This window comes from Danio rerio, chromosome 3 (genome assembly GCF_049306965.1).
Source record: "Danio rerio strain Tuebingen ecotype United States chromosome 3, GRCz12tu, whole genome shotgun sequence".
Classification (NCBI taxonomy): domain Eukaryota; kingdom Metazoa; phylum Chordata; class Actinopteri; order Cypriniformes; family Danionidae; genus Danio; species Danio rerio.
Genome location: NC_133178.1, coordinates 13,105,001 through 13,122,500, shown reverse-complemented (window position 1 = coordinate 13,122,500; position 17,500 = coordinate 13,105,001). Strand labels below are relative to the sequence as shown.

Here is a 17,500-nt window from a genome sequence, read left to right as displayed (position 1 = left end):
ATACAACATCAGAAGAATCTTTAGTCATTCATTCATCGTCTGACGCTTTTCCGGGGCTGTGTTGCGGGGGTAGCATTTTAGGAGAGAACCCCAGACCTCCCTCTCCCCAGACACTTCCTCCAGTTACTCCGAGGGGATCTCGAATCGTTCCCAGACCAACCGAGAAACATAGTCCCTCCATGTCCTGGGTCTTCCCCGATGCCTCCTCCCGGTGGGACATGCCTGGAACACCTCCCTAGGTAGGCATCCAGGAGCCACCTCAGCTGACTTCTCTTGATGTGGAGAAGCAGCGGCTCTACTCCGAGCTCCTCCCGGGTTACAGAGCTCCTCACGCTATCCATAAGGGTGCGCCCTGCCACCCTGCGAAAGAAACTTATTTTGGCCGCTTGTATCCGAGATCTTGTCCTTTGGGTCATTTCCCAAAGTTCATGACCATAGGTGAGAGTAGGAACGTAGATTGACCGTTAAATAGAGAGCTTTCGGCACAGCTCCTTCTTTACCACAACGGACCGGTACATCGACCGCATTACTGCTGCACCAATCCGCCTGTCAACCTTATGCTCCATCCTTCCCTCACTCGTGAACAAAACCCAGAGATACTTGAACTCCTCCACCTGGGGAAAGGACTTTCCTCCAACCGTGAGATTGCAAACCACCCTTTTACCAGGGGAGCACCATGGCCTCGGACTTGAAGGTGCTGATTCTCATAGAAGAGTCTTTAAAATCTATATAAACTAGTTTTACTCTGACATTTTAGTGAGTGGAAGATCATGGAATCACAGGTTTGCTCAGACAAAACATTAAGCTGTATTAAACATTTCCTCTTTGTTGACCCTTATAAAAGGGCAGGCCCTAAACCCACACTCCAAAAAAAAAATTATGCTTGCTGCTGCTTCAAAAGACTTCAAACTACTAATTGAGTTTTTTTGGGACGACTTAACTGTTTTACGTTCAATCGACTTCAATTGGTAAAAACTAATGTTAACTTTATTAATTTTGTCCCATTGTGTGGAAGCCAGATTTTGTTTACAGTGTAGCATCATTGGCTCTGTCTGAAGCGAGCAGCGATTAGCACAGAGATGATTTTAAGCATCAGGATGTCCAGCAACGCTCCTCCTTATTCTAAACTGTTTACAACATGCTCCTCTCCAGCGATACTGAGAGTGAACACAACTCTTCCTTATATGGGGACTCAACGCCACATACCTAGAGCTCAGGAAGACACTTCTGACATAACAGCAATGATACGCAACATCCATACTGCGTCTGCGGTACCTAAGACTCTACAGCTCGACTTCTGGATTACACACAGATTTCAAGAGAGATATCCATGACAGCCAGAGCCAGAATGATAAAGTCTCAGGTATTTTTGAAAGTGGGCTGCAAACAGGATTAATTGTGGGAGGTCAAGATGCTTCTGATGTACTGTAGTATAGAACGATATGATCAAGGGATCAACCAAGTAATCATTAAAAAGGACAGTTCAACCAAAAGTGAAAATTCTGTCATCATTTACACACCCACAAAATCTGAGTTTCTGTTTTTCTCTGTGGAACATAAAAGAAGATATTTTGAAGAATGTTATAAATCTGTAGCCTTTAATTTCCTAGTATGAAAAACAAATACTATAGAAGTCAACGGTTACCCGTTTCCAACATTCTTTAAAATATCTTCGGTAACACTTTATAATAACTACACACTATAAATCATTTATTAAGCATTAGCAAATCGTGAATTCATTATCTGTTAAGCATTAACTCTACATTAATAAACGTTAGTAAGCAGTTTATAACTGCAGCTACAAATGCTCTATTCTTGACTTACAAACATATTTAAAATGTGCTTAATAATTGTACTTTCATACTTAGTTAATGATTTATTTTTAATTACTAAATTAAGTATTGCATTATTTACAAACCAGTTGTATTTAAGAGTAATTGAGGGGTTTTAGGATCATTCAGAATGAGTTAGTAAATGATTAATAAACTATAGAAATCAACATTTATGTCTAATTATTCTGGCATATATTAATGGTTACTATGTATATTAATAAATGCTTTATTAACTCAACCTCATCCGGTTTTGTGACCTAATCTAAAGTGAGGACTATTTATGCTTTTTAAATCCCTTATAAATGACAAATAAAGGCTCAGTTATATTCTAAACAGGAAAAATGACATTATTCATTCCTATTCAATTAAAGATACACAAATGAAACTGTACATCAAATGAAAAATAAATCTTTAAAATTTTATCTAAAATAAATTCACTGTAAGGTTTAAACATTGCATCTTATTATATTGTTAAATGATTATATTGTTGTTGTTGTTTTATACAGTTTTTGTGTAGTATTTTGACACTCCTGTTATTCAGTGTTCCAACTTTACAGTAATTTTATTTTTTAGAAAAGATTGCAAAGATTATTGTTCATTTGATTCTGAGCCCTTAAATAGTCATTTATAAGGGAATTATAAAGCATAAATAGTCCTCACTTTAGATTATGTCAAAAAACTGGATGAGGTTCAGTTAATAAAGCATTTATTAATATACATAGTAACCATTAATACATGCCTGAATAATAGGACATATAAATGTTGATTTAAATAGTTTATAAATCATTTACTAACTCATTCTGAATGATCCTAAAAAAACCAATTAGTCTTAAATACAACTGGTTTGTTAATAATGCAATACTTAATTTAGTAATGAAATATAAAGCATTAACTAAGTTTGAAAATACAATTATTAAGCACATTATATAGGTGCTTATAAGTCAAGAATAGAGCATTTGTAGCTGCAGTTATAAACCGCTTACTAACGTTTATTAATGTAGAGTTAATGCTTAACAGATAATGAATTCACGATTTGCTAATGCTTAATAAATGATTTATAGAGTGTAGTTATTATAAAGTGTTACCGGCCACAAGCAAAACTAGCTAATCATTTAAAGGAACAATTCACCCAAAAGTGAAAATTCTGTCCATTTTTACTCACTCCAAAATCATTTTTTTTCCTCTGTTGAACACAAAAGAAGATCTTCTGAAAAATGTTGTAAACCTGTAAACATTGACTTCCATAGTATAGAAAACAAATACTATAGAAGTTAATGGTTACCGGTTTCCAACATTCTTCAAAATATCCTCTTTTACAAAATATCAGTTTTGGCTGAACTTTCCCTTCTGATTTAAACTAGTTCTAGATCAGTGGTTCTCAAACGTTTCTCATCAAGCACCACCTCAGAAAAAAGTTGTCTTTGCAAGTACCACCATAATGAGCAGCATTGAAATACAGTAGCATATAAGGTCCAGTAAAGCAGCTAAAACTCTACAGTTCAGAAACGAGGCATATTAGTTCCTAATATTAAGAACATTTAAACTAAAATGTGCTTTTAAAAGTTAAAAATTGTATGTTACTGTTCTTAAAAAGTAAAAAAAAAAAAAACTTCTGGTTTATCAGCACCTGGAAATGTTGTCTGGACCTCATAAATATAGGCTTTATGTCATCATATTCATATATAAATCATTTTTGATCATTTATTTAAATATATGTAGCATGTACATATGACATATTTGATTCATCCGCGTACCACTAGAAGGAAGCCCACGTACCACAAGTGGTACGTGTACCACAGTTTGAGAACCACAGTTCTAGATGATACCATCAAGGCCACAAGCAAAACTAGCTAATCATTTAAAGGGACAGTTCACCCAAAAGTGAAAACTCTGTCAGTTTCTAACCACCCAAAAATCAGAAGATATTTTGAAAAATGTTAACCTGTAACCTTTGACTTCTATAGTATGAAAAACAAATACTATGGAAGTCATGGGTTAGCAGTTTCCCTCATTCCTCACAATATCATCTTTTTCAAAATATTAGCTTTAAGTGAGCTATCCTGAGCCTCAGCTGGGTCAGTTGGCGTTTCTGTGTGGAGTTTGCATATTCTCCCTGCGTTCACGTGGATTTTGCTCCGGTTCCCCCCACAGTAAAAGGCATGTGGTACAGGTGAATTGGGTGAGCTAAATTGTCCGAAGTGTATGTGTGTGAATGAGTGTGTGTGGATGTTTCCCAGAGATGGGTTGCAGCTGGAAGGACATCCACTGCATCAAAACGTGCTGGATAAGTTTGTGGTTCATTCCGCTGTGGCGACCCCGGATTAATAATAAAGGGACTAAGCCGAAAAGAAAATGAACGAAAAGAAAGAAATGAAGTGAGCTATCCCTTCTCATGTAATTTAGTTCTAGATGGTATAATCAATCCACAAGCAAAACTACAGTAGCCAATCATTTAAAGGGACAGTTTACCTAAACGTGAAAATTCTGTCATCATTTACTCACCAAAAATATTTCTCCCCCCCTCTGATGAACAGAAGAAGATTTTTCGACAAATGTTGAAAACCTGTAACCCTTAACTACCACAGTAGAAAAACAACAACAAAATACTATGGAAGTTAATGGTTTCCAACATTCTTCAAAATATCTTCTTTTTCAAAAAGTCAGTTATGGGTGAACTCTCCCTTCTGATGTAATTTAGTTCTAGATGATATGATCAAGGCCACATGCAAAACTAGCTAATCATTTAAAGGGACAGTTCACCCATAAGTGAAAATTCTGTCATCATTTACTCACCAGAAATCTCAGTTTTCCCCCCTCTGTTGAGCACAAAAGAAGATATGTTGAGAAATATTGTACACCTGTAACCCTTGACTTCCATAGAAGGAAAAACAAATATGGAAGTCAATGGTTATCAACACTCTTCAAAATATCTTCTTCTTTTTTCTTAAATATCAGTTTTGGTTGAACTATCCCCTTCATAAGAATGAAATTGCATGTGGTTTTGGACTAATTCCAAACTCACCCAGCAAAGGTGCCCTTGTGAGTGCCATTTAGGTCTTTACACGAGCAGTTTAATGATGCTCGGAGGTGCATTTACACCTCAGATGCAACTTTTATACTATATCCTGGAGTGGAAAAGAAAAGGCGTATCACTTTTGAGCCAGCATAGAGCAGCATTAACTAATGACTTTTGTGTGTATGCCACATTTACACCACAAAGGTGCCTCAGAAAGATGCCTGAAGTGCCTTTACACCAGGGGTCATCAATCTCGGTCCTGGAGGGCCGGTGTCACTGCAGGATTTAGCTCCAACTTGCCTCAACACACCTGCCTGGATGTTTCAAGTATACCTAGTGGGACCTTGATTAGCTTGTCCAGGTGTGTTTGATTAGGGTTGGAGCTAAAATCTGCAGGACACCGGCCCTCCAGGAACAAGTTTGGTGACCCCTGCTTTACACACTGACTGCTAATGCTGCTCAGAGGTGGCATGAATGCATTTAGACAGCAGCCTGGTCTTTATGGCGTACATTGTAAAAAAAAATCTGTCATTTTACGGTTTACTTCCGGGAGCGGTGGCACCGGAAAAATAAAGTAAAATAACAAACATTAAATAACAGAAATTTACTTACATTTCTGGTAAGTTTCTTTAATTCAACCTCTGTTATTTTACAGTAAATTTCTGTTATTTACAGTAAAATAATGGCCGGTTAAATAACAGAAATTTACAGCAAAAGTTTGAATTAAATAAACTTGCCAGAAATTGAAATTTAAGTTAATTTCTGTTATTTAATGTCCGTTATTTTTTTGTCCGTTGTTTTTTTCCCGGCACCCCAGCTGCCGGAAATAAACTGTAAAATTAAGGATTCTTTTTACAGTGTACAGAAGCATCCTTGGGTTAAAGGGATACTAGTTTGCTCAGAGTGGCTCATAAGCTGTTGCTAAGGTTTTTTGAGGGGTTGTGAGACTGTTGCTCTGTGGTTGCCATGGTGTTATGTTGTTGCTAGGTTGCTCAGAGTTGGTCCTTAACTGTTGATAAGGTTTTCTGAGGGGTTGTGAGACTGTTGCTATGTGGTTGTCATGAAGTTATGTTGTTACTAGGTTGCTTAGAGTGGCTCGTAAGCTGTTGCTAAGTTTTTCAGAGGGTTTGTGAGACTGTTGCTATGTGGTTGCCATGGTGTTATGTTGTTGCTAGGTTGCTCAGAGTTGATCCTTAACTGTTGATAAGGTTTTCTGAGGGGTTGTGAGACTGTTGCTAAGTGGTTGCCATGGTCTTGTGTTGTTACTAGGTTGCTCAGAGTGGCTCGTAAGCTGTTGCTAAGGTTTTCTGAGGGGTTGTGAGACTTTTGCTCTGTGGTTGCCAGGGTGTTATGTTGTTGCTAGGTTGCTCAGAGTTGGTCATTAACTGTTGATAAGGTTTTCTGATGGGTTGTGAGACTGTTGCTAAGTGGTTGCCATGGTGTTATGTTGTTACTAGGTTGCTTAGAGCTATTGTTGCTAGGGTGGCCAGAGTGACTCCTAAATTGTTGCTAGGGTTTTCAAAGGGGTGTGGGTCTGTTGCTAAGTGGTTGTCGTGGTGTTTTGTCGTTGCTAGGTTGCTCAGAGTAGCTCCTAAATGGTTTCTATACAGTATTCTGTGGTGTTGCAAATGGCTTCTGTGATGTTTTCTGTGGTTGCTATGAGTTTATGGGTGGTTGCTAAGGTGTCGCATCTGCTAGGTTTGTTGCTAGGTGGTTTTAGAGTGATTGCCAGCTTATGTGAAGCTAAAAATAAGAAATATCAATAATTTATCACAGTTTAGCATGCTTCAGCGTGTCACAGATGCCCCGGTGTGTATAAGAGAGATCTTTTGAAAACAATTAAAACGGCTGCTGCACTGTGTGTGACTCTGGTGTCTGGAAGCACACTGTGTTCATGTTTTCGCTCAGCAGCTCAGTCATGCACGTACAGATCCTGTGTGTCTGAATGGGGAACATCAGATTCTCCGAGCTCAAAGGGACCCTATCATGCAAGATCAACAACTGGAAGAGGTTTGAACAGTGATGTGTGCAGGAATTATGTGTACACTGTCATATTAGAGTGCTGCAAACCATTCAATTCATCTTTATTCGATTCGCTCAATGTAGATTGTTTCAAAGCAGCTCAACATAGATGTGTTTGTTAACTCAAAAATGAACAATTACTCACTATTTACTCTCTCTAAAGTGGTTCCTAACCTTCAAGTGTTTCTTTTTTCTGTTGAATACAAAATTAGATATTTTGAAGAATGTTAGAAACCGGTAACCATTGACATTTATAGCAGAAAAAAACAAGTACTATGAAAGTCAATGGTTATAGATTTATAAATAAATTCTCAAAATGAATTATTTTGGGTTTAACAACACCAACAACAATAACAACAACAAAATAGAAACTCAAACAGACTTGGAAAAGTTAATAGTGACAAAATGATGACAGAATTTTCAGTTTTGTGTGAACTGGCCCTTTAAAACATATTTACATAGCAGAGTTAAGAGTGCTTTGTGAGAGCTAAAAAAAAATAATTGTAATAATGCAATGCTACATAAAAGCCAGACTACATTTTGCCCACACTTACACCTCTTAGCAACAAATAAACAGTTGTATTTGCTATTTAATTGCATTTATGCCAACTCTTGTGTAACGCACCTTCAAGCTTCACTTCAGAAGCCAATGTTACAGTATAAATTTTGATCATGTAAGGAGGCTTATACAGATGTAACTTTTACATCAGAACAATGTGCTAATGTGTTTTAGGTCAAAATCAAAGAATAAAATAAGTGAATCAAACCAAATGAATATCAATCAATATAGAGTCACAAAATAAATTATTCATTTATTCATTTTCTTTTCGGCTTAGTCCCTTTATTAATCAGGGGTTGCCACAGCGGAATTAATCGCCAACTTACCCAGCATATGTTCTACACAGCAGATACCCTTCTAGCTGCAACCCAACACTGGGAAACAACCATACACTCTTGCATTCACACATACACTACGGCCCATTTAGCTTATTCAATTCATCTATAGCGCATGTCTTTGGATTGTGGGGGAAACCGGAGCACCCGGAAACCCACGCCAACACGGGGAGAACATGCAAACTCCTAACAGAAATGCCAATTGACCTAGCCAGTGCTTCGAACCAGCAACCTTCTTGCTGTGAGGCGATCATGCTACCCACTGCGCGACTGTGATGCCCCCAAAATGAATTATTATGGGCTAAAATCAGAAACAAATAGTTGTAACGTTTTTTTTTTTTACTATTACACTTATTACAGGGTAAATAACAAATTTTTACCTGTAAGACATTTCATAATGTTCCAATATTTAATATAATCCTAGATAATATTTCAAGCTGCCTTCAGACAAATAGAGCCTATGCATTGAATTTTACACTTTATTACTGTAGTATTGTGAAAAAAACTATGATTTAACCACTTTACAATGATTTGTTAAAAATATTTTACAAGTCTAATTAAAGTATTTGCAGTTTGTCACAGCCTGAACTATAGCCTAACTTTCGTTACCTCTTAACTAAACATTTACAACTAACAACGAATGTTTAAGTAACACTTTACACAGCGTTAACCTATAAAAGAGTGAAAATGATTGTGTGTTATAATGTCAATCATCGACTTACCAGAAAGTAGCCTACATTACTCGAGCTCGGAGCACTCGAAAGATTTACGCTTGCTGTTTGTTCGAATTACTCATTTAAAATGAGCTGAAACAACCCAACTCATGAGTTTATTTTTGGTACAACTCAATTGTTTCATGTTCAATCAACCTAAATTTGTAAAGTTCCTTCACGTTGTCTTAACACAAATCAACTTTGTGGACCCCAGCACTTTTTACACTGAGTGCTGCTATGGATATGTCTGTTCATGAGCGTCAACTTAACATACTTTGTACTATTTCTGACAGCCAAAATGCTGTTATAAAGAAAACAAAATTGTGCGATACAACTACTGTAATAAAATACGGATTTTTAAGATCTCCCTCATTCCTAAATGTGGATTCTGTCAACATGTACTCTTAATCCACTTGTTCTAAACCCGTTTGAGGTTTTTTTCTTTCTGTTAAAAACAGAGATTGTTAAACTGAGAATGTTGGAAAAACAACCATCGACTTGCTTAGTATTGTTTGCTCCCACAATGGATGCCAATGACGGCTTTTTTCAACATTCCCCAGAATATTTGTTTTGTGTTCAACAGAAGAAATTCATAAAGGAGAAGAAGCACTTTAGTGTGAGCGAATTTAAGGACATTTTTATATTTGGGTGAACTACCCCTTTAAACTTTTGTTTTGACTTTGGTGAAGTTCATTTGTCGAGTAAGATCCCTACAACCATCTCATCATACATAAACAACCTGTTATGATATATCTGAAATGATGCAAGCACTCATAATAAACCTATTCCATTTACATAAGTAATGTTTTCTTGAATAAATGATACAGTAATCTGTCTGATTTTATTAGCCGCACGTGCTACCTGCGCATATTTGACAGCTGTCAATCAAAGTGATGCCTACCTTACTCTTGACCTCCGCGGACAGTCCGAAAGCAGGTCCGCTCTTGAACTGCGTTGACATCGTGATTCAGACGAGAGGGCGGCGATATAATGTTAGATCTGGAATCTCCGGTCCGACTGTCCGATCATGTGGGGAAGGTTTGGGCCACATCTTCTTTTCCACAATCTTTTTTAAACTCTTCCCATCTGTGCGTGCGCGGAGCGAGCGCCGATTGGCCGGGGCTGACGTCCAATCGCGACGTCACGCAGCTCTGCACAAATGATGTCACCGGCATGGCATTAAACGCGTCCCATGTCACTTTTTCCACTTTGAAGTGAGTTAGGGATGCCTCTGATTCGTCCAATTTGGTGTTTCTCGGTTGATTTTTGCTTCGTATTTAAAGTGCTGACGCAACACAGCACCAAATATGTCTATTAACTAAAATACCCAAAACAAACAAACCTTAGAGTAAAACGAATTATGAATGGCACATGATCATGATTTAACACATTTATTTCCAGCGAAACGCAATTTCCGTACTTATATCAAAGTGTATCATGTTGATAATATTCAATGATGAAATTTAAGGGCCTCTTTATAAAGAAGGTCAAATAAGAGACACAATTGAAGAGTTTAGATACAAAAACCTCTAAATGCCATCTGGAATTTTCCTCTAAAATGAGCATTTTTATCAGGTTCCTGTGTGTGTGTTCAATAATATTACTTTTATAGCAAAGAATAAGTTCTTATCCTGTTCTTTAAAGTGAAATATCTCTACATAAACATATGAGGTTAAGACAAATGTTCTTTTCAATGGAAATTTCACATGGCATTTAGAGGTTTTTGCATCTGAACACTTAAATTGAAGTCAGAATTATTAGCCCCCGTGAATTATTAGCCCCGTTTATTTTTTTCCCCCAATTTCAGTTTAAGAGAGAGTAGATTTTTCAACACATTTCTAAACATAATACTTTTAATAACTCATCTTTAATAACTGATTTATGTTATCTTTGCCATGATGACAGTAAATAATATTTGACTAGATATTATTCCAGACACTTCTGTACAGCTTAAAGTGACATTTAAATGCTTAATTAGGTTCATTAGGTCAACTAGGCAGGTTAGGGTAATTAGTCAAGTTATTATTAAGAGGGATTATAATGATGGTTTGTTCTGTAGCCTATTATAAATATAGCTTAAAGGGGCTAATAATTTTGACCTCAAAATGTTTTTAAAAAATTAAAAACTGCTTTCATTCTAGTCGAAATAAAAACAAATAAGACTTTCTCCAGAAGAAAATAATATTATCAGACATACTGTGAAAATTCCTTTGCTCTGCTATACATCATGGGGGGGGGGATGAACTATTCAAAGAGGGGCTAATCATTCTGATAAGCAAATGATGCTATAAACAGCAGAGAGTTGTATGAAAGCAATTGATGCATGACCAAAAGCAAACAATTTGTTTGAAGAAATGAGAAACTGCTACTATGATGTGCACAAACGACTAATTGTTTTACCTGTTGTGCAAATATAAATAGTGTTGTGAGAACTGCAGCAAAGCCACTGAGAAAAACTGTAATAGGAATTAATCTGCCTCATCATTACGGTGGTACTTGGAAAGACAACTTTTTTTCTGAGGTGGTACTTGATGAAAAACAATTGAGAACTACTAAAGTAAACTATTCATTATCAAGAAACCATGTACATAATTTTTAAAAGTTAAGTCAACTTAACAGTTCTGAGTTACAGCGGGATTATACTGTAACTTTCTTAAAACACAGATTGGTAGATAGATAGATAGATAGATAGATAGATAGATAGATAGATAGATAGATAGATAGATAGATAGATAGATAGATAGATAGATAGATAGATAGATAGATAGATAGATAGATAGATAGATAGATAGATAGATAGATAGATAGATAGATAGATAGATAGATAGAACAGACATACAGATGAGATAGATGGATAGATTGATAGATAGACAGACAGACAACATTTTTAGCTCACTGGCGTATATATATTTTTATGCTTTAATGTAATGAGCTGGTTTAAATTTTTTCCTGCGCCGTGTTATTCTGACACAGATGACAAGCCATAGGAATGTGGGGCCGGGATTTAGTCGTCCAGTCAGAAAACAGACCTCCAAGACCAGCCGAGTTCAATGTTCAGCAGAAGAGATGAGATTCCACATAGGTATGAAACAAAGACAGCATGATGTCATCATTTAAATAAAGCCGATGACGATTCCACACGTTATAGAACGTGTTCTTTTTAAATCCAGACACATTTGTGTTCTATTGCATTTCAGTAACGGTCTAGTTTTGATATCAAACGCACTTCCAAAATTTGATATCATCCTTCATTCATTAAAAGAGTTTGTCATTTAATGTGATTATCTTAAATCAGGACCTCCATTGCTCAGTCCAGCAAACAGAAGCACAGCCCTAGCTCTAGAGCACAGGTGTCAAACTCAGTTCCAAAAGGGCCGCAGCTCTGCACAGTTTAGTTCCATCCCTAATTAAACACACCTGATCAAACTAATTGAGTCCTTCAGGCTTGTTTGAAACCTACAGGTAAGTGTGTTGGAGCAGGGTTGGAACAAAACTGTGCAGGGCTTCAGCCCTTCAGGAATTGAGTTTGACTCCCCTGCTCTAGAGCATGTCTTAATAAATTCACTAAAATGTCACAAACTACTGTGAAAGTGTGTGTGTATTTGCACATTGATGGTCTAATGTGAAAGACAGGGTGTTGGAGCCATTTGTGATATTTATATATATTTATATTTTATTTGTTGCATGATTGATTAAGATTAATAATATTATAAAGTATTATTCTGTGTCACTGATCGAGTGGTTTAATGACATAGATAAACTCCACCTACACGTCACGTCAGCTCACCTGCTTACGTAAGGGCTCACAGGTGATGGGTGATCAGCTGACAGGAGTAGCGGGGAAACAGTTTTTTGACCGTGTTTGTTTGTAGCATTTGTAAGAAAAATAAAGTTAATCTTGAGATATAAATGCTTGGACGCGTCATGAACATCACTGCTCCTGTCAAAACGGCTCCGTAATAACTAAAGGATGCTGGAGACCGTTATACAGGGTGTAAACTATCGCCTAAACATTTACAAAATTGGCTCTTTATCCACCACTGTAATCGGTGGCTTATCTGACCACAGGCTAAACTGACCAAACACTAAGAAATATTGCCAATTAAGACTTTTGTGAAATAAATGTTGTCAAAATGATAGTAAAAAGGTGTAAAATAGCTTCAGATGTATTTTTTGCTCATGTACTCTGTGATGCATTCAAATTAATTTAGTTTCATGAGCAAAAAAATATTATCATACAAAAGAAATTCCTTGAGTGTGTAAAGCACACTTGGCAATAAAACCGATTCTGATTAGCATGATTTAATAGCTGTGTCTCATTTCAGAGGCTGCATCCTCCGAAGCAGTGGTCACCAAACTTGTTCCTGGAGGGCCGGTGTCCTGCAGATTTTAGCTCCAACCCTAATCAAACACACCTGAACAAGCTAATCAAGGTCTTTGTAGGTATACTTAAAACATCCAGGCAGGTGTGTTGAGGCAAGTTGGAGCGAAACCCTGCAAGGACACCGGCCCTCCAGGACCGAGATTGGTGACCCCTGCTCCGAAGGATGAAGTAGACCACAGGTGTCAAACTCAGTTCCAAAAGGGCCGCAGCTCTGCACAGTTTAGTTCCAACCCTAATTAAACACACCCGATCAAACTAATTGAGTCCTTCAGGCTTGTTTGAAACCTACAGGTAAGTGTGTTGGAGCAGGGTTGGAGCTAAACTGTGCAGGGCTTCGGCCCTCCAGGAATTGAGTTTGACATAGGTCGAACTGAACGTTTTGAAATGAGACAATCTTGTCGGATCCTGTTTCTGTGTTTTGCGTTCCAGTATTTATTTTAATGGATCCGGCGTTAACTTGTGAGTGGTGAATACCTACGAGTGTGTGTGTGTGAGAGAGAGAGCGTCCAAGCGAAGGATTGTACAAATTAAGGACTGTGTAAGATATATTAGAAATATAGAAAATTATAGTGTTATTAAACACATTCGCTCAATTTCTAAACCCCACACTGTACGTTTAATTTTACGATCTTATTGTGTTTGATCTGTTGTATCAGAATCCTATTAAACACATTTGTTTTCAATATCAGTGAAAAGTATAACCAGATGTATTATTCCAAAAATGGCATTTCATCCCTGAGCCCTTTTAAGCGTTCACAAAGGGACAGTCAGGAGTGTGGTTGGATGACATCATCGGTCTCTGTCAATCATCGGGCTTAGTTAAAGTGCGTTTGAGCTCTGTGATGGTCTCGTACAGTAGCCGAGCGAGCGAGAGGGAGTCAGTCGGAGCGCAGGCTGATCCAAAGCTCTTGTAAACATTCTAGGGGTTGAAAAAGAGCAGGGGAGGAATTCGGACGCTTTATTTGGTCATGACTGAGGCAGACGATCAGCCTGCTATGAGGGTCAAGACAAAGAGGTGTTCTCGCTGCACGGCTCCAACATTCACAGCTTCATGAGATACTTCACATTCTGCTGATTTATTCACATACAATCACAAATCTTCACGTGAATCCCTTATAGATCTCAATCTATTACTTTCTAAAGCTGATGTTATTTGACTATAGAGGAATGCATCTGAGATGCTCTGGGGATCTGCTCTGTGTTAAAGATAGTTTTTTTTTATTGTGTCCCTGTACATCCCTTTTATTGTGTCCCTGTACATCCCTAATAAATGACCCAGTGAGGATGTCAGTGTGAGGTGTGAGTCAAGACACCAAACTGTCAAACATCTTTAACAAAGATAAGCAAATATAAGTAATACAACTAGACAAGTTTCAAACTTGTTAGAGCGTTGCTAGTGCAGAGGCCAGCTAGTGAAGTGCTGTACAGGTAAACCTTACTCCTCTGACCTCTAAACACTAGGAGCTATGGTCTTTAGCCTCCTTAGTTGAGCAACCAACTTCCATATGGAAGACCGACGAGGTTATATTGGTGCCGTGACCCGGATGGGAGTAAGGTTTAAGGGGGTGAGTGTAGCAGAAGCCAGCTAGTGAAGTGCTGTGCAGGTAAACTTGACTCCTCTGACCTCTAAAAGGTGATCTAGCAACAGACGCTGGGGGCCATGGTCTGTAGGCTCCTTGGTAGAGCAACCAACTCCCATGCGCAGGTCATCGGTTTGATTCCAGCTCGTAACGGGTCGGGTGCAGTAGGACCCACAAGGTTACAGTGGTGCCGTGACCAGAATGGGTTTAAGGTTTAGGGGGGGTGAGTGTAGCAGAGGCCAGCTAGTGTAGTGCTGTGCAGGTAAACCTCACTCTTCTGACCTCTAAAGGTGCTCTAGCGACAGACACTATGGGTGCTAAAGGTGCTCTAGCGGCAGATGCTAGAGGCCATGGTCTTTAGCCTCCTTGGAAGAGTCCAACTGACCGCCGGAGGGAAGGTTACCGTTTCGATCCCAGCTCGGAACGGGTTAGGTGTAGTATGACTGATGGGGTTACATTGGTGCCGTACACCGGATGGGAGTAAGGTTTAAGGGGGTGAGTGTAGCAGAGGCCAGCTAGTGTAATGCTGTGCAGGTAAACCTCACTCCTCTGACCTCTAAAGGTGCTCTGCAACAGACGCTAGAGGCCATGGTCTATACCCTTTAGAACAACCAACTCCCATGCAGAAGGTCACCAATTCCAGCTCTGAGCGGCTTGGGTGGTGTAGGACCGGTAGGATTACAGTTGAATGCTTTGGTGGTCACGCCAAGAGTTGCTTGGCAGTTGCTAATAAGTTCATGAGGCATTTCCAAGATGGTTGCTTAGGTGTTCTAGTGGTGGCTAAAGGCTGATTTATACTTCTGCGTCAAATGCCGGCATATTCTACGGCACTGACGCATAGCCCTTCGCCATGGCCATCGGCATCACTGACGTGCACCTCTCAAAAAATGTAACTACACATTGCATCGACGCGTAGCGCAAGCTCTGTGATTGGTCGGCTTGGTAGCGCTGTCAAGTCTGTGCGGGACTGAGAGCCGCGCGAGCGGCGCTAGCCCAATGGAGCGATTGTTTACAAGTGTGGAGACCTGTGAAGGAGCTCAGGATGGAAAGTTTTGTTTTGTGTTTACCTCATAGTTAAAGTTGTTGCACGTCCGCCGGTTCCTGCCTCAAAATGAGTGAGTTTGAGCCACTTGTACATCCAGGAAGTGTTCAGGAAAAGCAAAACAGCAGCGAAGAAACTCAACACAGAGGAACATTTACACCTCACTGCCAACTAGCGTTTCGGAAGTGTTAATGCAGACCAACAGAGACAGCGCACAGAAGTATAAATGGGTTACGCCGGTCACTTGACGCAGAAGTATAAACCAGGCTTAAGTTGTTACTAGGCAGTTTTAGAGGGCTGTAAAGGAGTTCTGGTGGTTACCATTGCATTGCTAACAAGCTGCTATCAAGATCTACATTGTTGCTAGGCAGATTTAGGCCACTGAGATCTTTTGTGGTTGCTAAGGAAATATAACTGGATAAACTGGCAGTGGGTGGTGTTATACAAACCAAAACAACAAACCAAAACAAATACTGTTGCTGTGTGCCAATTCGCACACTACCTCTTCTAAATAGTATTTGAAAACAAAATTAGTATATCCCAAACAGTATTAAGTTGAAAAGAGCACGCCAAAGTTAATCAATATCTAACCTACTGGAAAATATTTAAATAACTATCTAAAGACCTGAGGAGAATGTTGGATTAATGTTCTGCTGCGTCTCCAATAAGGTAGGATATTAAATATGAAGAAATGTGGATGATTTGTTGAGATGATTGACAGGGCACATAACTATAAGCAACGGGAAGCGTTGGCGCTGATGCCCTGTGTGAATGGGGCATTAAACTGGGATCCCCTGGAAAGCGAGCACATCACGCAGCTTGCGCTCCCAAGCCACACACCTCCACTAAATATAACAAACTTACGCAAACTCTAGAAAAACATGATATGCGATCAGCCCCGAAAGGCCACCATCATTTGCGATCTCCAGTAGTTGATCTTCTTCCACAGACATGCTGAATTCTCCTGATTTGTTGACAAATGGGCTGTGGATCTATTGAGTTCGCTGGTCCTTCACTGGGTCTATTACCTTTGGCAAAGAAATTTTCCAAAGACGTCGGCTTCGTATTCATTGTGCTGCATGTGGGTTAAATTTGGGCGCTCAAGTGATCGAGATGTAAACGAGAGAATACGGTCAAAATCATTCAGACTCAAATAATAAATAAAACGGAAAAAAATTAAGATTTGAGCGGCCCATTACCAACTAATTCAAGGACCGGTACCGGTCTGTGGCCCTGTGGTTGAGGACCACAGTTCTAGAGGTTGTCAAGTTGTCAGAGGGTTGTAAATATGTTCTGAAGATTAATAAGAAATTGCCAGGCAGCCATATTGTACTATAACAGCGTTTTGGCTTCGTCAAACCAAAGGGGGGGGGAAAAACAAAAGGAAACTCAAAAATGACTGATTGAAAAAAGAGAGAGAAACAAACAGCTGCAGTTTTATGTGAGAGTTTGGCACTCATCAGCATTAGACACAGTGATGGTTGTATGTGTTTATGGACACAAATGAGCCAAGAAGGATGGGGAAATGGTGAGAAAAACAGAAATATTACCACAGCATCTGAAAGCGCCAGCACCCTCCCTATTCCCTTCTCTCCTTTCTAGGATAGGTCTGTCTGCCTATTTATGGTCGATGGCTCATTCAACCTACAAAGCTTAGAGGAATTCAGCAGGCAGCTCTGGAGATCTAACAGCCCACAGGCAGGTTTTCTGCGCACAGTAGTCATCCATATATCCTGACCAACCAAATGTACCAAAGACCATTGTAAACAAGCAAATGCCAAGAGCCCATCATAAATCTGCTTGATTTTCTTTACAGCGCTGATTAGAAATGACAATACAACCTTCAAACAACTTTAATGCCTCGTAAATGTAACTATATAAAGATCACAGAGTGCCTGGAATGCAAATCTGAGTCTGGGAAAAACTTCAAGACCGATGTTTGAGCGTAGTTCAGTTTGCTTTATAACTCTTGGATAAACACACGATCATTATAAGAAAGATCTGCGCCATGCACTGG

General features: G+C 38.9%; 1 protein-coding gene across 4 annotated transcripts in view; it reads right to left on the bottom strand.

Moving 5' to 3' along the window:
* cnn1b (calponin 1, basic, smooth muscle, b) overlaps positions 1-17,500 on the bottom strand; it is an 86,239-nt gene that overhangs the window by 17,957 nt on the left and 50,782 nt on the right. For 3 of the 4 annotated variants that reach the window (XR_012400882.1, XR_012400883.1, XM_695946.10), the window contains exon 1: positions 9,379-9,524. The exons of the other annotated variant lie outside the window; for it this stretch is intronic. Coding sequence is in view for 1 of the 3 variants with exons in the window: in XM_695946.10 (XP_701038.5) it covers positions 9,379-9,438 (60 nt within the window). In the remaining 2 variants the exon portion in view is untranslated. Of the gene's footprint in view, positions 1-9,378; positions 9,525-17,500 lie in introns of those variants that run through there. 4 annotated transcript variants of the gene reach the window in all.